An 18503-nucleotide genomic window follows, 5' to 3' on the forward strand; every position below is an offset into this window, starting at 1 on the left:
TAGCATTAGCTTAATATAGCGTAACCCGTACTTTTAGCTCCGCTTATCCTCCTAGATGTAGAAACACTATTGTACAAAACGGGGACTAACTCCGATCTAAGCAGCAGAACCTCGGTCAAAGTCCAGGATGAACGGCAGCTGTGTTGTACGAATCAGGCAAGGAGAAGGTGTGGATGGGAGTTCCTGGACGATCATTGGGCCACCTCGGGCCGTACCGCGCCGCAGTCCTCGGCACGCCATCCCGCGCCCACCAAACGTTTGGACGATCAAGGCAGTATGACGCAGTCAGCGGCCTCTTTCATTGTTGGTTTGCTGATCGTGTCGCTCACCAGAGAGCGCCTGCAGTATAGGGAAACACGTTTTTTTCCCGTGCTACGCGATGACGTTGCTCTTACCCATCTTCGATGGAGCTGCGGTGGCGCAATGCCCAGCCTTCAAAACGCGCAACCCGGAACTTGACCACACCCTCCAGCGGTCCGCCTCTTTCCTTTGACGTCAACCGCACACCGCCTGCCGCCTGCTACATGATGGAAATGCGAATCCAACCGGACCTGGAACGAGCATCCGGCAGTACCAACGGCGACCGAGTCGACTTCGACGGTCCAAACGATATATATAATCCGCAGAATTGGTCTTTTGCAAAGAAGTCACTTAACACGTTCTTCTACGGACTCACGACGCTCGGCTCGACATGGGCGAGTGCGGCATACTCGCCGGCCAACGAGATTGTTGCGCACGACTTTCAAGTTTCCAACGAGGTTGCCGTGCTAGGAACTAGCGTCCTGCTGCTTGGGTAGGTCAATTGACGTTCCGAACGTCGTCCCGTGCTCACGATTGTGGTAGTTTCGGCTTCGGGCCTCTGGTATGGGCCCCCCTTTCTGAAGTCTACGGCAGGAAATGGCCGACCGTCGCACCCTGCTTCATATCCGCTCTTTTCTCATTTGCGACCGGCGCCTCCAAAGATATCCAATCCATTATCATCACCCGCTTCTTTTGCGGCTTCTTCGGCGCTGCACCAATCACTTGCACAGGTGGCGTCTTCGCAGACATTTGGGACTCTTCGCAGCGAGGAAATGCCATCGTGGGGTACGCATTGGCTGTCGCCGCTGGCCCCGTAAGCGATGATTTTCTTATCTGATGACAACAGACTGACTGGTTGGCTAGGTACTTGCGCCGATCGTCGGGGGCGCCATTGTGGTTTGCGGCGTGTCGTGGAGGTGGACCGAATACGTGGGTGTTTCTGTTACCGAGGATGGCATCATCACTAACGTTCCCAAGATCACCGGCATCATCCAGCTACTCACCGTCGTCCTCGACGTGGCATTCGTCGATGAATCGTACGCCCCTCGCTTGCTCGTATCAAAAGCCCGGCGTCTGCGCTTCGAGACTGGGGAATGGGGACTCCATGCAGAGTATGAGGAGCTGAATATTACCTTCTCTGGACTTTTGCACAAGTTTGGTGTTCGTCCGTGGCAGATGCTGTTCACGCCGATCTGCGGTCTCATCGCATTATACGCTTCCTTCATATATGGCGTCTTCTATGCCTCTCTCGCATCATTTCCGATCATCTTTCAACAAGATCGCGGCTGGAACCCACTAGTCGGGTCCTTGCCGTTCCTTGCTCTCTTGCTCGGCATTCTGTTAGGGTCTGCACTCAATGTGTTGAATCAGGTTGTCTTTTACAACCGGCGTCTGGCTTCCCAAGGTGACCACAAGGCCATCCCAGAGGCACGTCTGCCACCTATGATGGTCGGGTCGTTCGTCTTTGCAGGCGGCTTGTTTTTAATCGGCTGGACATCGCACCCACATTTCCATTGGATAATCCCTTGTACGGGCGCATTCTTTGTTGGCTTTGGCTACTACACGATATTTCAATCCGCGCTCAACTATCTTGTCGATACATTCCAGCGCTGGGGAGCGTCTGCCATCGCGGCCAATACTTTTCTTCGGAGTATTCTGGCGTCCTGCTTCCCGGCCGTTGTCATTCCACTGTATGGAAATTTGGGCACTGGACCGGCAAGCAGTTGTTTCGCCGGGTTTGCAGTCTTGATGATTCCCATCCCCTTTGTGTTTTACCAGTATGGAGCATGGCTGCGGACCAGAGGTCGATGGAGCTCGAATATTGGATGATGATGACTATATTCTGAATCTAGCTAGACGGATATATAGTAACATAAGATTCACATGGAAATAATCGGTTCAGATCCATTGCTGGCTTATCTGAAATTGACTCAAAATACCATTCGGCGAAGGAAGCAGCGCTCACATTTTTTGTGGCTGTGTTCAAAGAGAAACCAGTTTCGCTAAGCACTACACCCCAAAATGGATTCGACAACCAATATGGATATATGCTTGCATGTGGAGATACCGATCGCGACGTTAGCTTCGTCTATCTCCGCCTCACCGGAACGTCCATCAACCGCACCCTACCAATCATCAGCTACTTCACTCAGTGACTGCGAACGCACCATGTAGATCTATCGAAAGAAACGGCTAGATAGGCTGCAGAATTGACTGCGAGGTTCGCCAGGCTTCTTCATCATGCTGCTACTATCGAAAGTGATCTTCCATGATATGCGCCATGAGGCTGAGTACCTAGTATCCGCGCGGATCTGGTTCCAGACTTGTGTATGTTTCGCCCCTATGCCGAGAGGTACAACAAGAAGCGTGTGGGTTTGCAGCAAGCTCAGTCTTGCTACACCGTTGAGAGACGGTTGGTAGCGCTTGGGTCGTCCCAAGCGTTCCGAAAGACGAATGAACGTGCAGTAACTCTTGGCTTGTTACACGAGTACCTCGGGGCGAAATCCTGTACGTGGGGTCCAGTACGATCTCTGGGAGTTAAAGTCCTGTATATGTTATTGTACTGGCGCCGTAAGTGTTTCCCTTCAGCTCCTCTACACTTTCTTAAACTCACGATGGTACAGCTCGAATCGTCAGCGCCGTTATTGACCTCAAGAGTACACCAGGGAGCCGCGACATCCATCTCGCACAACGCGAACACATACGCTGCAAGCCTACAGGAGGCACCCGAACCAGAGAGGCCGTCTTGCAAAGATCGGAAACCATGGCGGAGACGATGGTCACACTTTGCCCATTCCTTCATCAAGCTTGCGACTGGGATAAAGGCGGGCTACAAAAGGTCCACGCATGCAATCCGAAGATCATGGAAGAAGAGTTGGACAGTGGAAACTTTCAGCTTCATATTCTCTGTTCTTACGCTCGCTGGTCTTGTTGCAACACTCTCCACCCATCAAGGCAAACCTTTGCCGAAGTGGCCTCAGCTCATCACGATCAATTCTGTTCTGTCTCTCTTTTCATTGATTATGAGAACGGGTGTGAGTGTGATTTTGGCTGAAGGTAGGCCATGATTCCTCCGATAAACCGCTTCGGAATGTGTTTTACTAAGGATTGAAAGGCATCAGTCAATCGAGATGGAAGTGGTATCGCAAGACGCGAACATTGGGTGACATTAAGGTTAGTCCATAAGGATCCACACAATTTGACTGTGCTCTCTTACTGACTCAACGCAGGTAACGTTACCTCCGAAGCTATCCAGAGTGGTGTTTCAGTAGAACTGTCACCAGAGTAGCTTGCTGGTTGAATTTGACCTCGCGCTGACATTAGCAGCATTTCGACGCAGCTAGCCGTGGACCTTGGGGGTCGTTCTTGTTACTATGCCACATGAGGCCGAGAAGAGCATAGTAAGCGTTCTCTCTTCATATTACAGCTTAAACTTATTCTCTCAAGCTACATGGCGTCTTTAGGTGCATTGGCAACAGTAATGACGGCTCTAACTGGCTTCTTCTCACAACAGCTTCTGCTGTTCGAAGACTGTGCGCAGCGCACTGATACGGCAATCGTACGTCTGGCAAGGACAAACAACTACACTGCCGCAGGGGGGATTCTAGGGCCGGGAACCGGAGGAAATTGGATGTTGTGGGCAGAATATGCACCAATGGTGGCTGCTACGACTGTTGGTCTTATCCAGCCCATAGAAGACTTTACCAACGTCTTCGCCCGTGGATGCGACAGTGGTAACTGCACATTTCCGTCCAGTGACGGAGCATCGTTCTCAACAGTAGCAATAAGCCACATATGCGAAGATATCAGCGGACTCATTCGGCAGTACACTAACTACTCACATACAAGCACGGTGCTGACAACACCTGAGGGAGCACCAACCCGTCTTAATTACTCGGACCATCGTAATTACTCAGACTTCTCCGTCATGACAACATCAACTCACGCCACTAAATATCGTGGCCACGACCTTTTCCCGTTGCACACCATCACTTTACTATTCAGAGAACGTTTTGCCTCAAACGATTCCAGGGCTGTCAACTGTACCCTTTTTCCCACGGTTAACACGTACAGCGTCAAAGTTGCAAATACGCGCCTGGAAGAGACGTTGTTGGAAAGTATTCCGCTTGACTTCGACTATCCTGATATAACTACGAATTTAGCTGGTGGTGAAGAAGAGGGACTAGAATGGCGACCTAATTTGTTTGCGTTGGCAACTGACTACACCATGCGAGATGGCATCAAGGAGCCGTGTGCTGGCTCCGCGGATCCCGCACCCGAACTTGTCAAGCACTACAAAGTCAAGACAGAAGAGTGGGACGAAGAGGGAAAAATCCACAGAACAAGCACACAGTGGTATTACCCCAAAGACTGCCTGTGGACCATGAGCCAACCGGCGGCTTGGGGATTGCGAAGGCACTTTGACACTATGTTCCACGAGCAGATTCTCAAGTCTAATGGACTTTCGCTTATTGAGGGAAACGCATACTTGCGCGCATTGTGGCGACAGGACCCGGAGGGGAGAGAGAACATGACGGGTCCGCCAATAAAGGGTCAGACGTCCATTGCATCTATAGACGAATCTTTCAGAAACATGACGCGCGCCATGACGGCTTTCATACGGACCCACGGCGCAGAAGGAGAAGAGGGATGGGCGAGAGGCTACATGTGGGCAAACACGACTTGTGTGTACGTGAGATGGGAGTGGATCGCATTCCCCGTCGTTATGATCGCCCTCACAGGACTGTTTTTACTGCTTGTCATCATCGACAACTGGAAGGTTGAGAGTGATAGACTGTGGAAGAGCTCGGTACTTGCGACACTGTTCTGCGAGGTGGACGTAGAGCGCGATCGGCCGAAAGGAAAGGAAGAGATGAGTGAGATCGCGAAGAGCACGGGTGTTAGTCTTGAGGGGAAGAGTGGGAGACTGAGAATGGTGGTGCGGGAGTAGTCATATAGGACGGGTTGCGACAGGGGCGAGGAGACGGTGAGTCAACACAAGAGCCTGCGAGGTGCTTCAGAAGTAGCTATCACGATGAACGGTGGGCAATGAGGAGACGGATATGATTTCAGATAGGGTAACTGTTAGCCACGAAGAAACGAACGCAAACCGGCTGAGGCTGAGGGGACAGTGGCGCGGAGTTAGTTACAGGCGACAGGCATGGATGTCTGACTCGTACGTACTAACCGAGAAACTAGACTTCGGCTAACACAAATTGTAGCTTCAATCTCCGTCCCTCCAAAAATTCGAGCGGCGATTCCAAGAATCTCCAATCATCGCTATCCATCAAAGCCTCCGCAATCACCTTAGCCTCCTCGAGATCATCATCGTTATAAAACTTGAGTCCATAAGAGTACATAAACTGCTCCGAATTGCGGAAGTTCTTTTCAATCCAATCAAGCTGACGTTCCGTGAAGTTGTAGTCTGCCTGGTGGCCCTCGAACTCTGATTCGTCAAAACCATCCTCGTTGTCGTCGGGATCTTCCTCCTCGGACTCTTGCATAATGGCACGTAGAATAGCCTGTCCTTCTTGGCGATCTTCATCAGAAAAGATTTTGAGCCCATGCTGCATTAGAAAGTGGAATTCAGAGCGATAATTCTTCTTCAGAAACGCAGTTTCCTCGGCCGTGTAGGGTGCAACGTTTTGCGCCGTGAACATTCCATTAGCAGCTTGAAATTCTCGCCACTTTTGCTTTTCGGAAGCATCCCATTGACAGCCTAGCACATATAGGCCGTCCTTCTTCAGAGCGTGCGGACCGAGCTTTGGCCAGTCTAGTGGAGAGCGCACTTTGATTGCAAGCAGCGGACTTCCGGGGTGGAAATAGGCAACATTCTTGCCTTGACTATCTTTTATAGTTCCTCGAGACTTTGTACCAGATTTGATTATAGGATTGTATCCGTCTGTTAACCAAAGTGGTTGCCCAATGACGTTGCAGAGAAAATCAGGCACGTGCAGGACTTCGTGGAGAAGGAGAGATGCGTGCGAAGACACGCCTGAAGTATTGGGCGAGCGCTTTGTGGGGATCTCGACGGTGCCTATTCCTAGCACTGGAATGTAGTTGCCCGGGTTGAAGAAGGGCGAGGGATCAACTATAGATGTGAAGGGTGTGTACGTCTTGAACCAGCCTCGATCCTTCGCAATGCTGGTAATGCAGTGTCAATAATAAAGACTTCGCTCAGTCGCGGCGCACTCACTGTATGTTGGCATTGCTCAGAAAGACCCAAGTAGGGCACAGGCGTGAGTCGGTATCCGTATTCATCTTGCTAGCAGTCGGCTTGACGTGTACGGATTAACAGTTGATCGGAGCTATATAGGACGCAGTATACTAATGAGTGCTCCTCTATATAGTACAAGTGAGAGACTGTGCTTGTGCGGTCCCGAAGTTGTTTGTTTGCTACGTGAGATTGTCGTGTACCGTACTAGCCAGAAGCAGCTACGTTATCTCTACCCCACCTGCCCCCAGGCACCATCGCCAGGTCCCCACCAAAGCTACTGCCAGACCCTGATGGTTTAAAACTACATCGCTGAGAGGCTTGTAGTCAAGTATTGCAGCAGTTGCACGCTTGCATTCCAGAATATATGTGTGTCACAAACACATGTCGATGAACCGCTGTGCGATTGTGCCCGCCTAAGATGTCTCATCCCGTAAAATAGGGGTTATAATGTTATTTTTGCGGCGTATCTTTCACATACGACCATAGGACACTGAAAATTAGGCTTCCCGTCCGCTCAGCCATATACAAGCAGTGTACCGGCGGATTAGTAGTTAGGTGGGTGACCACTAGCGAATCCCCGCTGTTGTATGTTTTTGCATCCTTGCATGGGCGATCTTTTTGTCAGCAGAGGTGAAACGTTAAGGAAGTTCGAAAAGAGGTTGCTGTATTGATAGTATTGCTGAGTAAAAGTCAACAAAATCACCAATTTTTGCTCTGTCCGGTAGAATTCGTCTTTGCTTAAGCCACGCATATACCGCATCAGGGTCCGACGATGAAGAATCGATCGTTAGCAGCGCTGCTTCGTGAAAACAGCCATTGTTGTTCCAACTGTAATGACGAACGTGGATATAACGAAAAATGAAGAGCACGAGCTGCATTCAGAGCATTTGGTGGCGCACTTTTCAATGGTCGGCCTGACCTTCATCCAAAGCAATGAATCGGGATTTGTTTTCTAGACTAATGTCACCTGCTGCACTTTCCTCGCCGCAAAGAACTCATCGTCAAGAAAAAAATCATGCTCCTCCCTTTTATCCCTCCGATCTTTCATTAATGAATAACATGAGAGCAATGGTCCACAGTACTCATACGCTTCACCTTTCGGCCGTAGGATAGCAGGGTTGCACAAACCTTTCAATGCCCAGGCACCGTCATTTTTTCCATGTGTCCGGCTCATATAACTAGTCTCTGTATGCTTCAAGAGGCACACCAAGATTTGCCCTGTGGAGAGAAGGCAGAATCTCGCTTCCGCTAGACGAAGTACAGCGTACAAGAACTTAGGGTCGCGGCAGGGGGTCTTGAAGATGATGTGCTTTTGCATGCTACTCATGCGGTTGGAACCATCGAGGGCTTCCGGGGGGATATCTTTACAGATATCCTGGTAGCGTCGAAGAAGGTCTTGCATGCTGTCAAAACTCTTGAAGTCGGAGGGAAGCATGCCCTTCTGGAAATCTACTTGCTCATTCAACCAGAACTTGAAGATTTCGCTCTTGGGCTTGCCGGTAATTTGAGACGCTGTTTCGAACAACTCCTCGTCCAAGTACTTAAGATGTTCGCCCATAGTTTCGCCTGGACGATCTGTGCAGCTACACTTGACAATCTGTCCAAGGAATGTTCCCTCTAACGTAAGGCAACGGCCATCTTCGGAAAAGTAGAGTGTTTTGTTGCCCTTAGAAACAGTGATATGTGTGCTCGTCTGACCTATAAGACTTGTTGGGTGGGCTACCCAGCTAGGACAATCTGCAGATTCATAACCCATACTGGATTCAATTATCTCCAGATCCCCGGTGCTGTCGATGATGTATCGCGTGTATGCCTGGGCTACTTGCTCAACCGGTAAGCTGTAGTCAGGGACTAGTGATCTAGGCAGGTCGTGGTGGCAGAAGAAGCCCAAGATGCCGTAGAATCGGTCTACTGGATTGGTGCACTGCGTATTGGACAGTTGCTGTAGAAGATGGCTCAGTCGCTCGCCTGGTGATAGGCGCGTCAAGCCTTCCAAGGTGTTGCCAATGTATGATGAACCGTGCCATTCCATCCTTACCCGATCCAAAGTCATCAGGTTTGCCATTTGGCCGACAGCGGCAAAGACGAGGGCTTTCGAGTGCTCGTTCATTAACTGAACTTCCCGCGACAACCGCATCATTGTAGCCATAACATGCTGCAAGTCTAACACGAAATTCCCCAGAAGTGCGATTGGTGCTCTGGGATTCAAAACGTACTCCTGTATGATCCAAACTCTTTTGAGATAAGGCTGACTGAGAAGACTTGCTAGCTGTCGCAAGAACATATTAAAAGGCGCATGCATGTGTTGTGATGAGAATTGACCAGAGAATTGTGTATACTTCTGGTACATCATGTCCATCTTAGGGCCAGGCTCAAGCACAAACCCCATCGCTCGCATTCGGGCCATCGTCCTCTCCATAACCAGTTGACGATGATGATCAGCGAACTGCTCTATCAGAGGCGTGTTTGGAGGTCTCGTCGTTCCGAGTGTGGCGAGATCCTTGAAGGAATCTTGTACACAATAGTCCAAGCCTCGCTTGAACACCTCTAAATCACCATCTTCGCTGAAGACCTTCGATGCAAAGCCTATCCAAATCCATACCCGGCTCGCCATCGAATATATATCGCCCATCCGAGGTACCTGCTTGTTCCTCTCATTCAGATCATTCTGGTTGATGCAAATAGCGTCAACCCAGAATCGCATTGGCATGGTAGCGGGACCGGTCGCTTTGCCTCTGGATGATTCGGTGACCGTTCGAGCATTTCCTGTATTGTAGAGTGTTTTGTAATCTGAATGCTCATGATGTGACAGGAAGTCCGGCTCGTATTGGCGCGTTGTTTCTAAAAAGTCGTAAAGGTTCTGTGTTACATCCAATCGTTGGCCATTCACAACGATGGTATGCTTGTCTGTCCCATCCCCCCAGACGTATGAAAGCATATGGAAGTCAAGCCCTTTAGTAAGCGGCACTTGTTCCATAGCAAGTTTGACCTTTCCGTCCTGCAACGCAGGATCTATAGTAATCAATCGGATGTTAGAACCTTCAAGTGGATCATAGCAAAGGTTTTGTATCTCAGCGGCGTTTCGCGCACGTTCGTCGGTGTTGTCGTCGTTATTGTCGGAGTCTGCGGGTTTTGAGATGTCGGGATGTGGTGGGTCATGTACTGGCCGCTTGCCAAGCGCAATGGAGGACTGTGATCGCTGAACTCGTGTATTGTTTTCCGATGTGTTTGCGTCCATAATGAGTGAGAGTCTTGCAGGTGTATGAGGCTAGAAAGCGGATGTTGAGCAAAGGATTAAACCTAAGTCTTGTCAGCTTCATCGCTAAGAAAACGAGGGGGAAAGGCCCATATGAGCAGTGCGCAGTCTCACCACCAACGAGGAGGACGTAGGCAGCGACCCTGCATACGTACCTGCAGTCTTATCGAACGAGGTAAGCGGCATCCACAGCCTGGGTGCCTCAAAGGGGGCCGTGGTATATAGCCAACCGTTGTAGATCTACCCCGCAGCAAGGCTGCGCTCGGGCTGTGGGAAGGCTGACACAGCTAAGTGCTGCGACATCACAGACGTGAGGTCTAGAAGGCTTCGGAAATATCTATGGAATTGATACATGTAGTACAATGATGTTAGAGACGGATTCAACGACACGCCCTAGAAGCCTTTATGGGTGGGGTCATTGGTCATGGCGCGTATGCGCTGCCAGATCCAGCTTAGTGAGAATATTACAATGCCGCTCGCCAACATGCCCGAACCTTGGGCTTCCCGTCCACTCGGCCGTATACAAGCAGTTATATGTTTCTTGGCCCAACTTTTTGCCTAAACCATTGCCAGACTAGACCTGACACCAGGCCTATAGCCACATGCATGGAAAGAATAACGCCGACAAAGTCAAGACCAACCAACGCTAGAACACCAGTACCTCATGCACTTATCGAGATACCCACTCACTTCAACTCAATAACCTTCTTCCCCTTCTTCTTCGCCTCAAGCACCGCATCCCTCCACTCCCCCACCCCATCCAACGCACCCTGCGGATCACTCTTCTTCTGCAACAAATACCCCTGAATCTCAGCCGGCGAAAAGACAGCCTCAGGCAGCGCATCAGCAAACTGCCTCGCCATTTCCGTAAGTTGATCTGGCGGCAACGTCGCAAAGTTTGGCGACTTGTTACCTGTGGCCCCCCACCTAGCCTCCTCCTTCCTCTTATCATTACTACTACTACCCTTCTTTTCTGGTGCGTATTTCTTTTCTCCTCCATCACTACCATCACACTTCTTACCATCCGCCTCATCACTATACATGCGTCTGAAGATTTCTTCCACTTGCGTCCTCGTCGCTAGTGTGAATTTGATTTGCAGATCCACGCGCCCAGGGCGTATGAGCGCTGAATCGAGTTTCTCGGGGTAGTTCGTCGTCATGATGAGGACGCGGCCTTCGCTCGACGCGGCGCCGTCAATGATGTTGAGGAGGCCTGCAAGTGAGATTTTGCTCTTGCTGCCTTCTTCGTCGATGGGTGGCGGAGGAGGAGGAGGAGGAGTTGGCGTGGAAGTTGGTTTGGTGCTGGTGGCGACTTCTTTTATGCTGGGTGCGGGTGTGAGGACGGATGGGGGTGCGGAGGCTGGTGACGAGGCTGTGGTGGCAAGGGTAGTAGTCTCGCTGTTGGGTTTGCTGGAAGATTTGCGGGGATGGAGTGAGTGCGTTATGCGTCTGCGGGTGGACTTTTTCTTCTCCATTTCAACGCTATCATGCTGCTTCTCTTCGGATTTGTTTTCGGATTTGTTGTCGTTGTTGTCTTCCTTCTCTTCTGTCACCTTCTCTGTTGGCGCTGGAGCAGACGACTTGTCGGACTCGTTAACGGCAGAGTCATGCTCTTGTTCTGGAATTACAGAGGATTTATCTCGCCGGATACCTGCGCTGTCAATATCCTCCAACAAGACGATACAGCGATTCGGTAGCTGCCCGAATAGCGACGCAAGATCCGACTCGCTCATATCTCGCTCACTCAGCGAAGCGCAATATACGCTCAGTCCAAAGATGCCAGCCACGGCAAAGCTCAACGACGTCTTACCGGTACCAGGAGGACCATGAAAAAGGTATCCTCTGCGGTGCGGAATACCGCGTGCAGCATACCACCGAGCAGTAGCTGGGTGAAGGTACTCATTGATATCCGCAACGACCTTGTTCTTCTGCGCTTCATCCAGCGTCACTGTGCTAATCGGTCGTGAAGGGCGATTCGACTGAACGTGCCAATACCCACCATGTTTTATCTCAGCGCGCATGATCTCAGTCGTCTTGTTAGGCTTGTGCGCCGACCACTCCTTAACATGGTCTATTAGGTCCTTGACCGGCTTCGTGCTACGGCCCATACAACGAATGATGAGGAAGTACTCAATGCGCTCTTGGTACTTATTCTCCTGACAGTCCTTGCTGAACTGGAAGTAATGACCGTTGTGGGTGAAGCTGTCGTCACCCATGTTGGGTTCGTAGTACGTTGGACTAGTACCCTTGTACTTTTCGTAATTAAAAATGCCAGAGTCGTCCAAGACGTCCTCAAAATCTGCCTCTGAGGCATTGTCGTTGTCTATTTCGTCGCCTCGTGCTCTGGGCTTTTTGGATGTGGCTTTTAGATCTCGGCTGACTTCTGTCATGCGGTGTTCTGATATCCAGGATATAAATTGGGGGTATAAGTCATCATCATCGTCTATCCTTATTGCTGAGGTACCGTGCCCTCTATATGGAGAATTAGTTGGTGATTGTTTGGTGAATTGAACGTGTGGGCAACTTACAATATAAATCCACGTCCCTGAGTGTACATGAACAGCGCACCTTGGAATAGACCGAAAAGTAAAAGATATAAAGACATTGTGCTTCCGACATCGAAACCGAGTTTGTTAAGGAGAAGCTGCAGTATAGCGCCAACGCCTGGAATGTTGATAGCCGCATCTGCCATGCCTGGAGGTAGCGAGTCCTTCAGGTTCTCCATGATTAATACCGAATCGGAGCCGTCTTCCGAATCGAGGTACAACGATAGATAAGTAGGAGACAAAGGGTATACGGAGCGTCCGTTGCCGTAAGACGGTGTCTCGACCAAACGTGGAACTCCGACAGGTGACTTGACTTGGTGGGAAGTGATAGTAGTCCAGCCACACAATGCGAAACATGCTTATTTATCTTCAATGCAAGATAATCAGGCACCCCTACCAGAATACCTGGTATATGTTGATTTACCTAATACCAACCCTCGTCATAAGGTGGTGTTGAGGAAAAGGGCGGTGGGACGGCAGCCTAGGCTAAGAAGTGGCTGTGCATGATTATCGCAATCGATCCAATGTGCGCAAGCGCGGAAGGCAATCAGCTACCATCCTACATGGTATCAGCCTCTCGGAGACTCTGTTAGGAAGGATGAGTCGAAGTGGTCACCTGCATGGTGCATCCAGTAAGGTGGAGACTCGCATGAAACTATAGTGCTGTAGTGGAGGAGCGTCGAATGAGGGTGTTAGCGAGCGCGCCAGCAGTGCGGCTGCGAGCAAGGCGGACCAGCGCGCAGTCTAGGGAGATAGTCTATATTCTTTTGCGCATAAATTTCGCTCAAAGGGCGCAGGCAAGTGGTCGCGATGCAGCAAAGTGGCTGCGATACGTACTGCTGCGAATACAGCTCCAATATTGGTGAACTCGGTGACGCCGGCAGTGAATTGCGGACTAGCCGGCGAATCGAAGACCGTTGGCGCATAGTGGTTTAGCGAGGCAGCGAAGCCGCAGCACTGCAAATGCTGTTCGTCCATGCCTAGATGACGTGGCGAAGGCTGTGGCGCACCAGAATCCCGCCGTCAGCACTCCAGCTAGCTTATTCCCCTACACGATCTTGGCACTATACAATGTTACGAGCGAGACTGAAAACTACATTCTCCGTTCGCGACTTGCGAAACGACACGATTAGTAGAATTCGAGCAGAAGTGGTGGTGAGATTTGCATTTCAGACATGTCCATGCCCTTTGGATATCAAACGCCCCTACGCCCTTTCTTTCTTGTGCCGTAACAATCGTCAAGCCCTAGTTGCCTAACCAGTCGAGGAACTCGGGCGTGAAGTAGCTCACAATAATACTTGCACCCGCTCTCAGAATACCCTGTGTAGCCTCTTCCGCCATCTGCCTCAAGTCAAACACACCAGCCGCAGCTGCAGCGTGGATCATGGCATATTCGCCAGACACCTGGTACGCAGCGATGGGCATGTCCTTGCCAATCTCCTTGGCGTCGCTGATGATGTCCAGATACTGACTCGCAGGCTTGACCATGATGATGTCTGCGCCCTCGCCTATGTCTCTGGTGATAGCTCGTCGTGCCAGACCGCGACCGCCGGGTGGCAGCTGGTAGCATCTCCGGTCGCCAAATGAGGGTACTGAGCCCGCAGCGTCGCGGAAAGGACCGTACAGACAGCCTGAGAACTTGGCCGCGTAGGACATGAGCACGACCTGGTGTGCAATGCCAGCCTCGATGAGCCTCAGCTTGATAGCGCGTATGCGACCGTCGTTCATGTCTGAAGGTGCAACGCAATGCGCGCCGGCATTGGCATACGAGAGCGCTACATCGGCGATGCGCTCTACCGACAAAGCGTTGTTCAGACTGCCATCGTCGCGGAGGATGCCGCAGTGGCCGTGTGAGGTGTATTCGCAGAGGCAGACGTCGGCGACAATGAAGAGATCGGGGAATGCTCGTCGAAGCAGGCGGATGGCTTTGATGACGGGGCCCTTGGGGTCGTCTGCGTTGGAGCCTAGGGCGTCTTTTGCCGTGGGTGCGAGCGGAACTCCGAAGAGAATGACCGATTTGAGGCCTTTTGCGACGAGCGGGGTGAGGTATGGCACGACTTTGTTCAGGCCGCGGCGGTGGATGTTTGGCAGCGAGGGAATGAGCGTCTCTTCGTCAGGCTGGTCGGACACGAAGAGGGGGTAGATGAGCATAGACTGTGTGCCAAATGTGAGTGTCTGTGACCAGGCACACGACGTCATTTCCCACGCACCTTTGTGAGCTGTCGCTCGGCCTGCCATGCCCGCGATAGTGGATGGCTATATCCTCCGTGCAATTGACTCTTGATGTCCCCCGATATGCTCACGCTGGTGGCGGCAGTGCTGGCATAGGATCGGGTCGAGCGTGCTTCCGATATCTGAGAGCGCAGGTCCGGTCGCTCTGGCCGTTCCGAGTTCCGGTAGGCAATGTCTGAGACGAGCGAGGAGAACGACATTTCGGGAATGAGGTCGTGTTAATTCGTGGGTGAGCTCGAGGTGTCTAGGAATTTGAGTCCTCGTTTGTGCAAAGAAAGTGAGATGTCGCTGACGTTGGTTTGGTCTCTATCGGGCAAAGGTGGCGTTCGTAGTAAATGCGGACAGCCGAGGCGTCAAAGTTTCACTCCGACTATGGCCAGCGCACTATGAGTATGGGAAGAGCGGAGTAAATAGCGACGCGGAGTGTAAGACAAGAGAATCGGAGTGCAAGGAAAGAATCGAATAGCCCAATTCTTACAGTCTCCGCAATATACACAAGACGCGGCGACACTATGCGCATACGAGCTGCAAATCGATGCCGAGCCATCTCCGGCGACGAATGAGAAGCACGGAATTACTGAGAATCAAATGAGGTTAGCGTCGGAGAGTGTTAGTCAGCCCCGAGGTCGAGAGTCGGGCTTCGAAGGCCTTGTGCCTCAAGCTCATCGAGCTCATCACATGATGCATCGCCAACGTACCCACCCGAAGAGCAGTCGCGCATCGAGCGCATGCGATCCTCAGATTCCTCGACGATAACATGATGCCCATGTTTCGAGTTGCGAGAACTGGGCGGGGCCCACGCCTTTTTATGACGATGTGGCTGTTCATAATTTCCCGCCTCTTGCCGTCTGTCTACCCACCTGCCTTCTCAACCTCCACCTGCTCATCGGCCCTTTTACATTGGAATGTTACTTTTGTCTATTGTTGTCGCCATTGCTCTTCGGAGTATCTCGCACCGTCGCTGATCGACAGCAAACACAATGTGCGTTGAGGTGGCGACATCTCCAGGTGGCTCTTTCAGCTCGGACAGAGTTGATGTGATACACGCGATTTCAAGACAACAAACACCGCGGAGCACATAACGTTGGCGATAATGCAATCGTGGATTCCCGCGCCACTGACATACATATCCGTTTACAGCGGACTTCCCCTCGTATTCCAGCAAAACCAAGTTGCCAACAGGGTCTTGACAGAAAAAGCAGCATCACAAAACGAAAGCATCAGTATCTGAATGCGATGTTGTTGAGTCAAGGGTAAAGCGGGGTCAATTCCTCAGCCTATGAGACCCTTCGCTAATCTGGTAGTCTCGCTTACCACTCGCGTGGAAGAAACGTGTATACCGACGTCGTCTTTCTTTTTCAATGTCGACAAGACCCCGCTGCGTCTAGCGTGAACCCTAACCTCGAAAACAAATATCACAAAGCAAACCCGTATACTCGGCGTTGATAACTACAGCTCGCTTAGTCTAAGGAGGCGCTATCTACCCAATCATGTTTCTTCATCACATCAGTTCTTTCTTTCTAGTCTAACAGGTGCCACACGCACTGGGCGCTAAGCCGACTGCCGCGACAGTCCCTTGACAGTCTTTACTGCAAGTAGACGAAAAGAGTATTGCAGAATCACTGTAATGGCATGGATTTCTGCGTGGCCAACGCGGGGCAGCTAACGTTAGACCCCGTAGACCGTTCATCATTTTTGGTGCCGCGCATACTCGGACAAACAAACTACAAGCCACGTCTTATAGATTAACATCTTATATGTAGGGGCATGCAAGGCACACAATCCTTCTCCATCACTGGACATTGGATCTCGATCTCGTTCTCCGTTCAATCTTTTGATCATGTCCGACCTACGTGCCACCACTATCAGTGTCAACTTGACGCTGATCTGCTTGACTTCCCTTGCTATCAGCTGTCGTATCGGAAGGAAACTGCGGATACTGAGCAGTTTTGGCTGGCATGATGGTAAGCTCAGTTCAAATCTGTCTTGTTCAGCCACCGTTTCAGCATACTGACCAACTTGAAGCACTTGCTACCTTTGCGGCCTCTTGTGCCATCGTCCTGTCCATCGTCCAAATGTACGCGACGCGCCTCGGAGCTGGTCTGCATGAGAAAGAGATCGACCCAAATAACATGGAGATGCTGATGAAGGTTCGTTACCCTCTGCTTAGCATTCACCACAATACACCTACTAACCCCACACTCACTAGTTGGTCATGACAGCCCTTATCTTTTACTTCCTTGTAAACTGGGCCGTCAAGCACTCGCTACTGTTCTTCTACGCAGAGCTCACCTTTGAACCATGGGCCCGTCGATGGATCTACGCCATGCATGTCATCGCCTTCTCTTTCGGTCTCACCTGCGTCGTTACCAGCATCTTCATGTGCATCCCTGTAGCAAAGTGGTGGGACCCGACCATCGAGGGCTACTGCATCAACCTCTTCAACTTCTCCTACTTCAACAGCGTTTTCATGTTAGCTTGCGACCTGGTCCTGTACATCATGCCCGTCATCTTCACCTGGAACATCAAGCTGAGACGACACCACCGCATCGCCGTTAACATCCTCTTCGCCATGGGCGGTCTCGTGCTAGGCGCATCTGCCGCACGCATTTTCTTTGTCGACCAGCTCGCCACACATGGTGACTTCCCATTCCGCTACGCCGCATCCATGATCTGCGCTGTCATCGAAAACCACCTCGCCGTCATCGTCGCATGCGCGCCCTCCATCAAAGCCGTCCTCATCCGCTACTACCCCTCCCTGCAATCCAAGTTCGAACGAATCATCTCCGACGAAGGAAGCTCTGGGAAGCGCAGTGGCAAAGCGTATAGGACGGGGAGCTCCTCCGACCGCGCTACGCTTGATCCTGAGGCTGGAACTGCCAACAGCGGCGACGATGTCAAGCTGCAGATCGTCAAGACGCAGGATGTCAAGGTGGAAAGGCCTGAGGTGGGAGGTCGGATGATTACGGGAAGCAGTGGGAAGAGCGAGAATAGTCTGCTGGGGAGGTGGTGGCGGGCGCCTAATAACTGGAATGTTAGCGTTGAGAGTGGTGGGAAGTGAGATGTTGGGTTAGGGCTGTGATCGTTGTCTGTCGTTTTATTTCAACTTCATCTGTCTTGGCTTAATAGCTTCTTTTTTGTATTCCTCAATACCCAAATCGATTCAGTGTTGTTCGCATCGGTTCCTCTGTCATGGTCCTTGCGACTGCTACCGTGGCGAGCGTGTCTTATCTCTTGGACCACATTGAATCTCTTCCAGCCTCACTTTCTCTCATGTCCTCCCACTCGCTCTCTTCCTCTTCAACAACGACCGGTACGGTCCCTATCATCGGTCGAGGCCCTGCTGTCCTGACGTGCTTGAATCCTGTCGGCTCGCCAATGCACATCTCCTTCTCTTCCTCTTTCTTGTCCTCCTGTCCGTCCTTTTCGTGCTTAAAACAAAGCACAATTCTCAACTTTACCAGAAATCTCGTCCAAAGACTGTCTTTCGCTGGCTTGGCAGTGATGGCGGTATTGGTAGGCGGCTGCGGTAGTGCGGTGACTGTGGTGTCTTGCGCATCTTGAAGGTTTGCGAGCGTCAGGTCCGCCGGATCAGAGAGCGAGAAGTGCGAGGAGGACTTGTTGTGAAAAAGAACTGAATTCATGGGGAGGAGATGTCTTGAGTTGTTTGGCGCCATCCTGTTTCTGAATAGGATGGAACAAAGCGAGATGCAGTGTGGTAAGTTTAAGTTGGTAGCGCATGAAGTGCGAGAGCGGCGGTGCGATGATGGTGTGATATGCGACAGGCGCAAGAGACGAAAGAGTTTCTTTCGTTATGGTCTACTCGCGTCGCGTGGGTTCGTCATTTAAAAATTGCGACATCGTGCAAACGGTGTTCTGGAGTGACAGTGAATGCGATAACATGGCTAGCGATACATGAGCGCGCTGATGGGACATTGTCACAATGAACGAC

The 18503-nt window shown here is 51.2% G+C and overlaps 7 protein-coding genes across 7 annotated transcripts; 3 read left to right on the forward strand and 4 right to left on the reverse strand.

The window, feature by feature from the left end:
- Positions 1–404: 404 nt before the first annotated feature.
- Positions 405–2194, forward strand: J4E82_007670 (uncharacterized protein; the record flags this gene model as incomplete). The annotated part of the gene is made up of 4 exons (XM_051733914.1): positions 405–793; positions 844–1114; positions 1165–1757; positions 2170–2194. 4 exons carry the CDS (start codon positions 405–407, stop codon positions 2192–2194), a joined length of 1278 nt encoding a protein of 425 aa, XP_051586325.1.
- A 1587-nt stretch (positions 2195–3781) lies between these two features.
- On the forward strand, positions 3782–5251 carry J4E82_007671 (uncharacterized protein; the record flags this gene model as incomplete). The annotated part of the gene is made up of 1 exon (XM_051733915.1): positions 3782–5251. The coding sequence occupies one exon, from the start codon at positions 3782–3784 to the stop codon at positions 5249–5251; it is 1470 nt and encodes a 489-aa protein (XP_051586326.1).
- A 244-nt stretch (positions 5252–5495) lies between these two features.
- Positions 5496–9755, reverse strand: J4E82_007672 (uncharacterized protein; the record flags this gene model as incomplete). The annotated part of the gene is made up of 3 exons (XM_051733916.1): positions 5496–6444; positions 7786–9252; positions 9328–9755. 3 exons carry the CDS (start codon positions 9753–9755, stop codon positions 5496–5498), a joined length of 2844 nt encoding a protein of 947 aa, XP_051586327.1.
- A 704-nt stretch (positions 9756–10459) lies between these two features.
- On the reverse strand, positions 10460–12498 carry J4E82_007673 (uncharacterized protein; the record flags this gene model as incomplete). Its single annotated transcript, XM_051733917.1, has 2 exons — positions 10460–12245; positions 12302–12498. The coding sequence occupies 2 exons, from the start codon at positions 12496–12498 to the stop codon at positions 10460–10462; spliced, it is 1983 nt and encodes a 660-aa protein (XP_051586328.1).
- A 1066-nt stretch (positions 12499–13564) lies between these two features.
- HEM2 (Aminolevulinate dehydratase) lies at positions 13565–14751 on the reverse strand (the record flags this gene model as incomplete). The annotated part of the gene is made up of 2 exons (XM_051733918.1): positions 13565–14473; positions 14530–14751. 2 exons carry the CDS (start codon positions 14749–14751, stop codon positions 13565–13567), a joined length of 1131 nt encoding a protein of 376 aa, XP_051586329.1.
- A 1640-nt stretch (positions 14752–16391) lies between these two features.
- J4E82_007675 (uncharacterized protein) lies at positions 16392–17612 on the forward strand (the record flags this gene model as incomplete). Its single annotated transcript, XM_051733919.1, has 3 exons — positions 16392–16515; positions 16577–16701; positions 16761–17612. 3 exons carry the CDS (start codon positions 16392–16394, stop codon positions 17610–17612), a joined length of 1101 nt encoding a protein of 366 aa, XP_051586330.1.
- A 166-nt stretch (positions 17613–17778) lies between these two features.
- On the reverse strand, positions 17779–18195 carry J4E82_007676 (uncharacterized protein; the record flags this gene model as incomplete). Its single annotated transcript, XM_051733920.1, has 1 exon — positions 17779–18195. The coding sequence occupies one exon, from the start codon at positions 18193–18195 to the stop codon at positions 17779–17781; it is 417 nt and encodes a 138-aa protein (XP_051586331.1).
- Positions 18196–18503: the final 308 nt, after the last annotated feature.

Source organism: Alternaria postmessia, assembly GCF_024291825.1.
Source record: "Alternaria postmessia strain BMP 2775 chromosome Unknown scaffold_54, whole genome shotgun sequence".
NCBI lineage: Eukaryota > Fungi > Ascomycota > Dothideomycetes > Pleosporales > Pleosporaceae > Alternaria > Alternaria postmessia.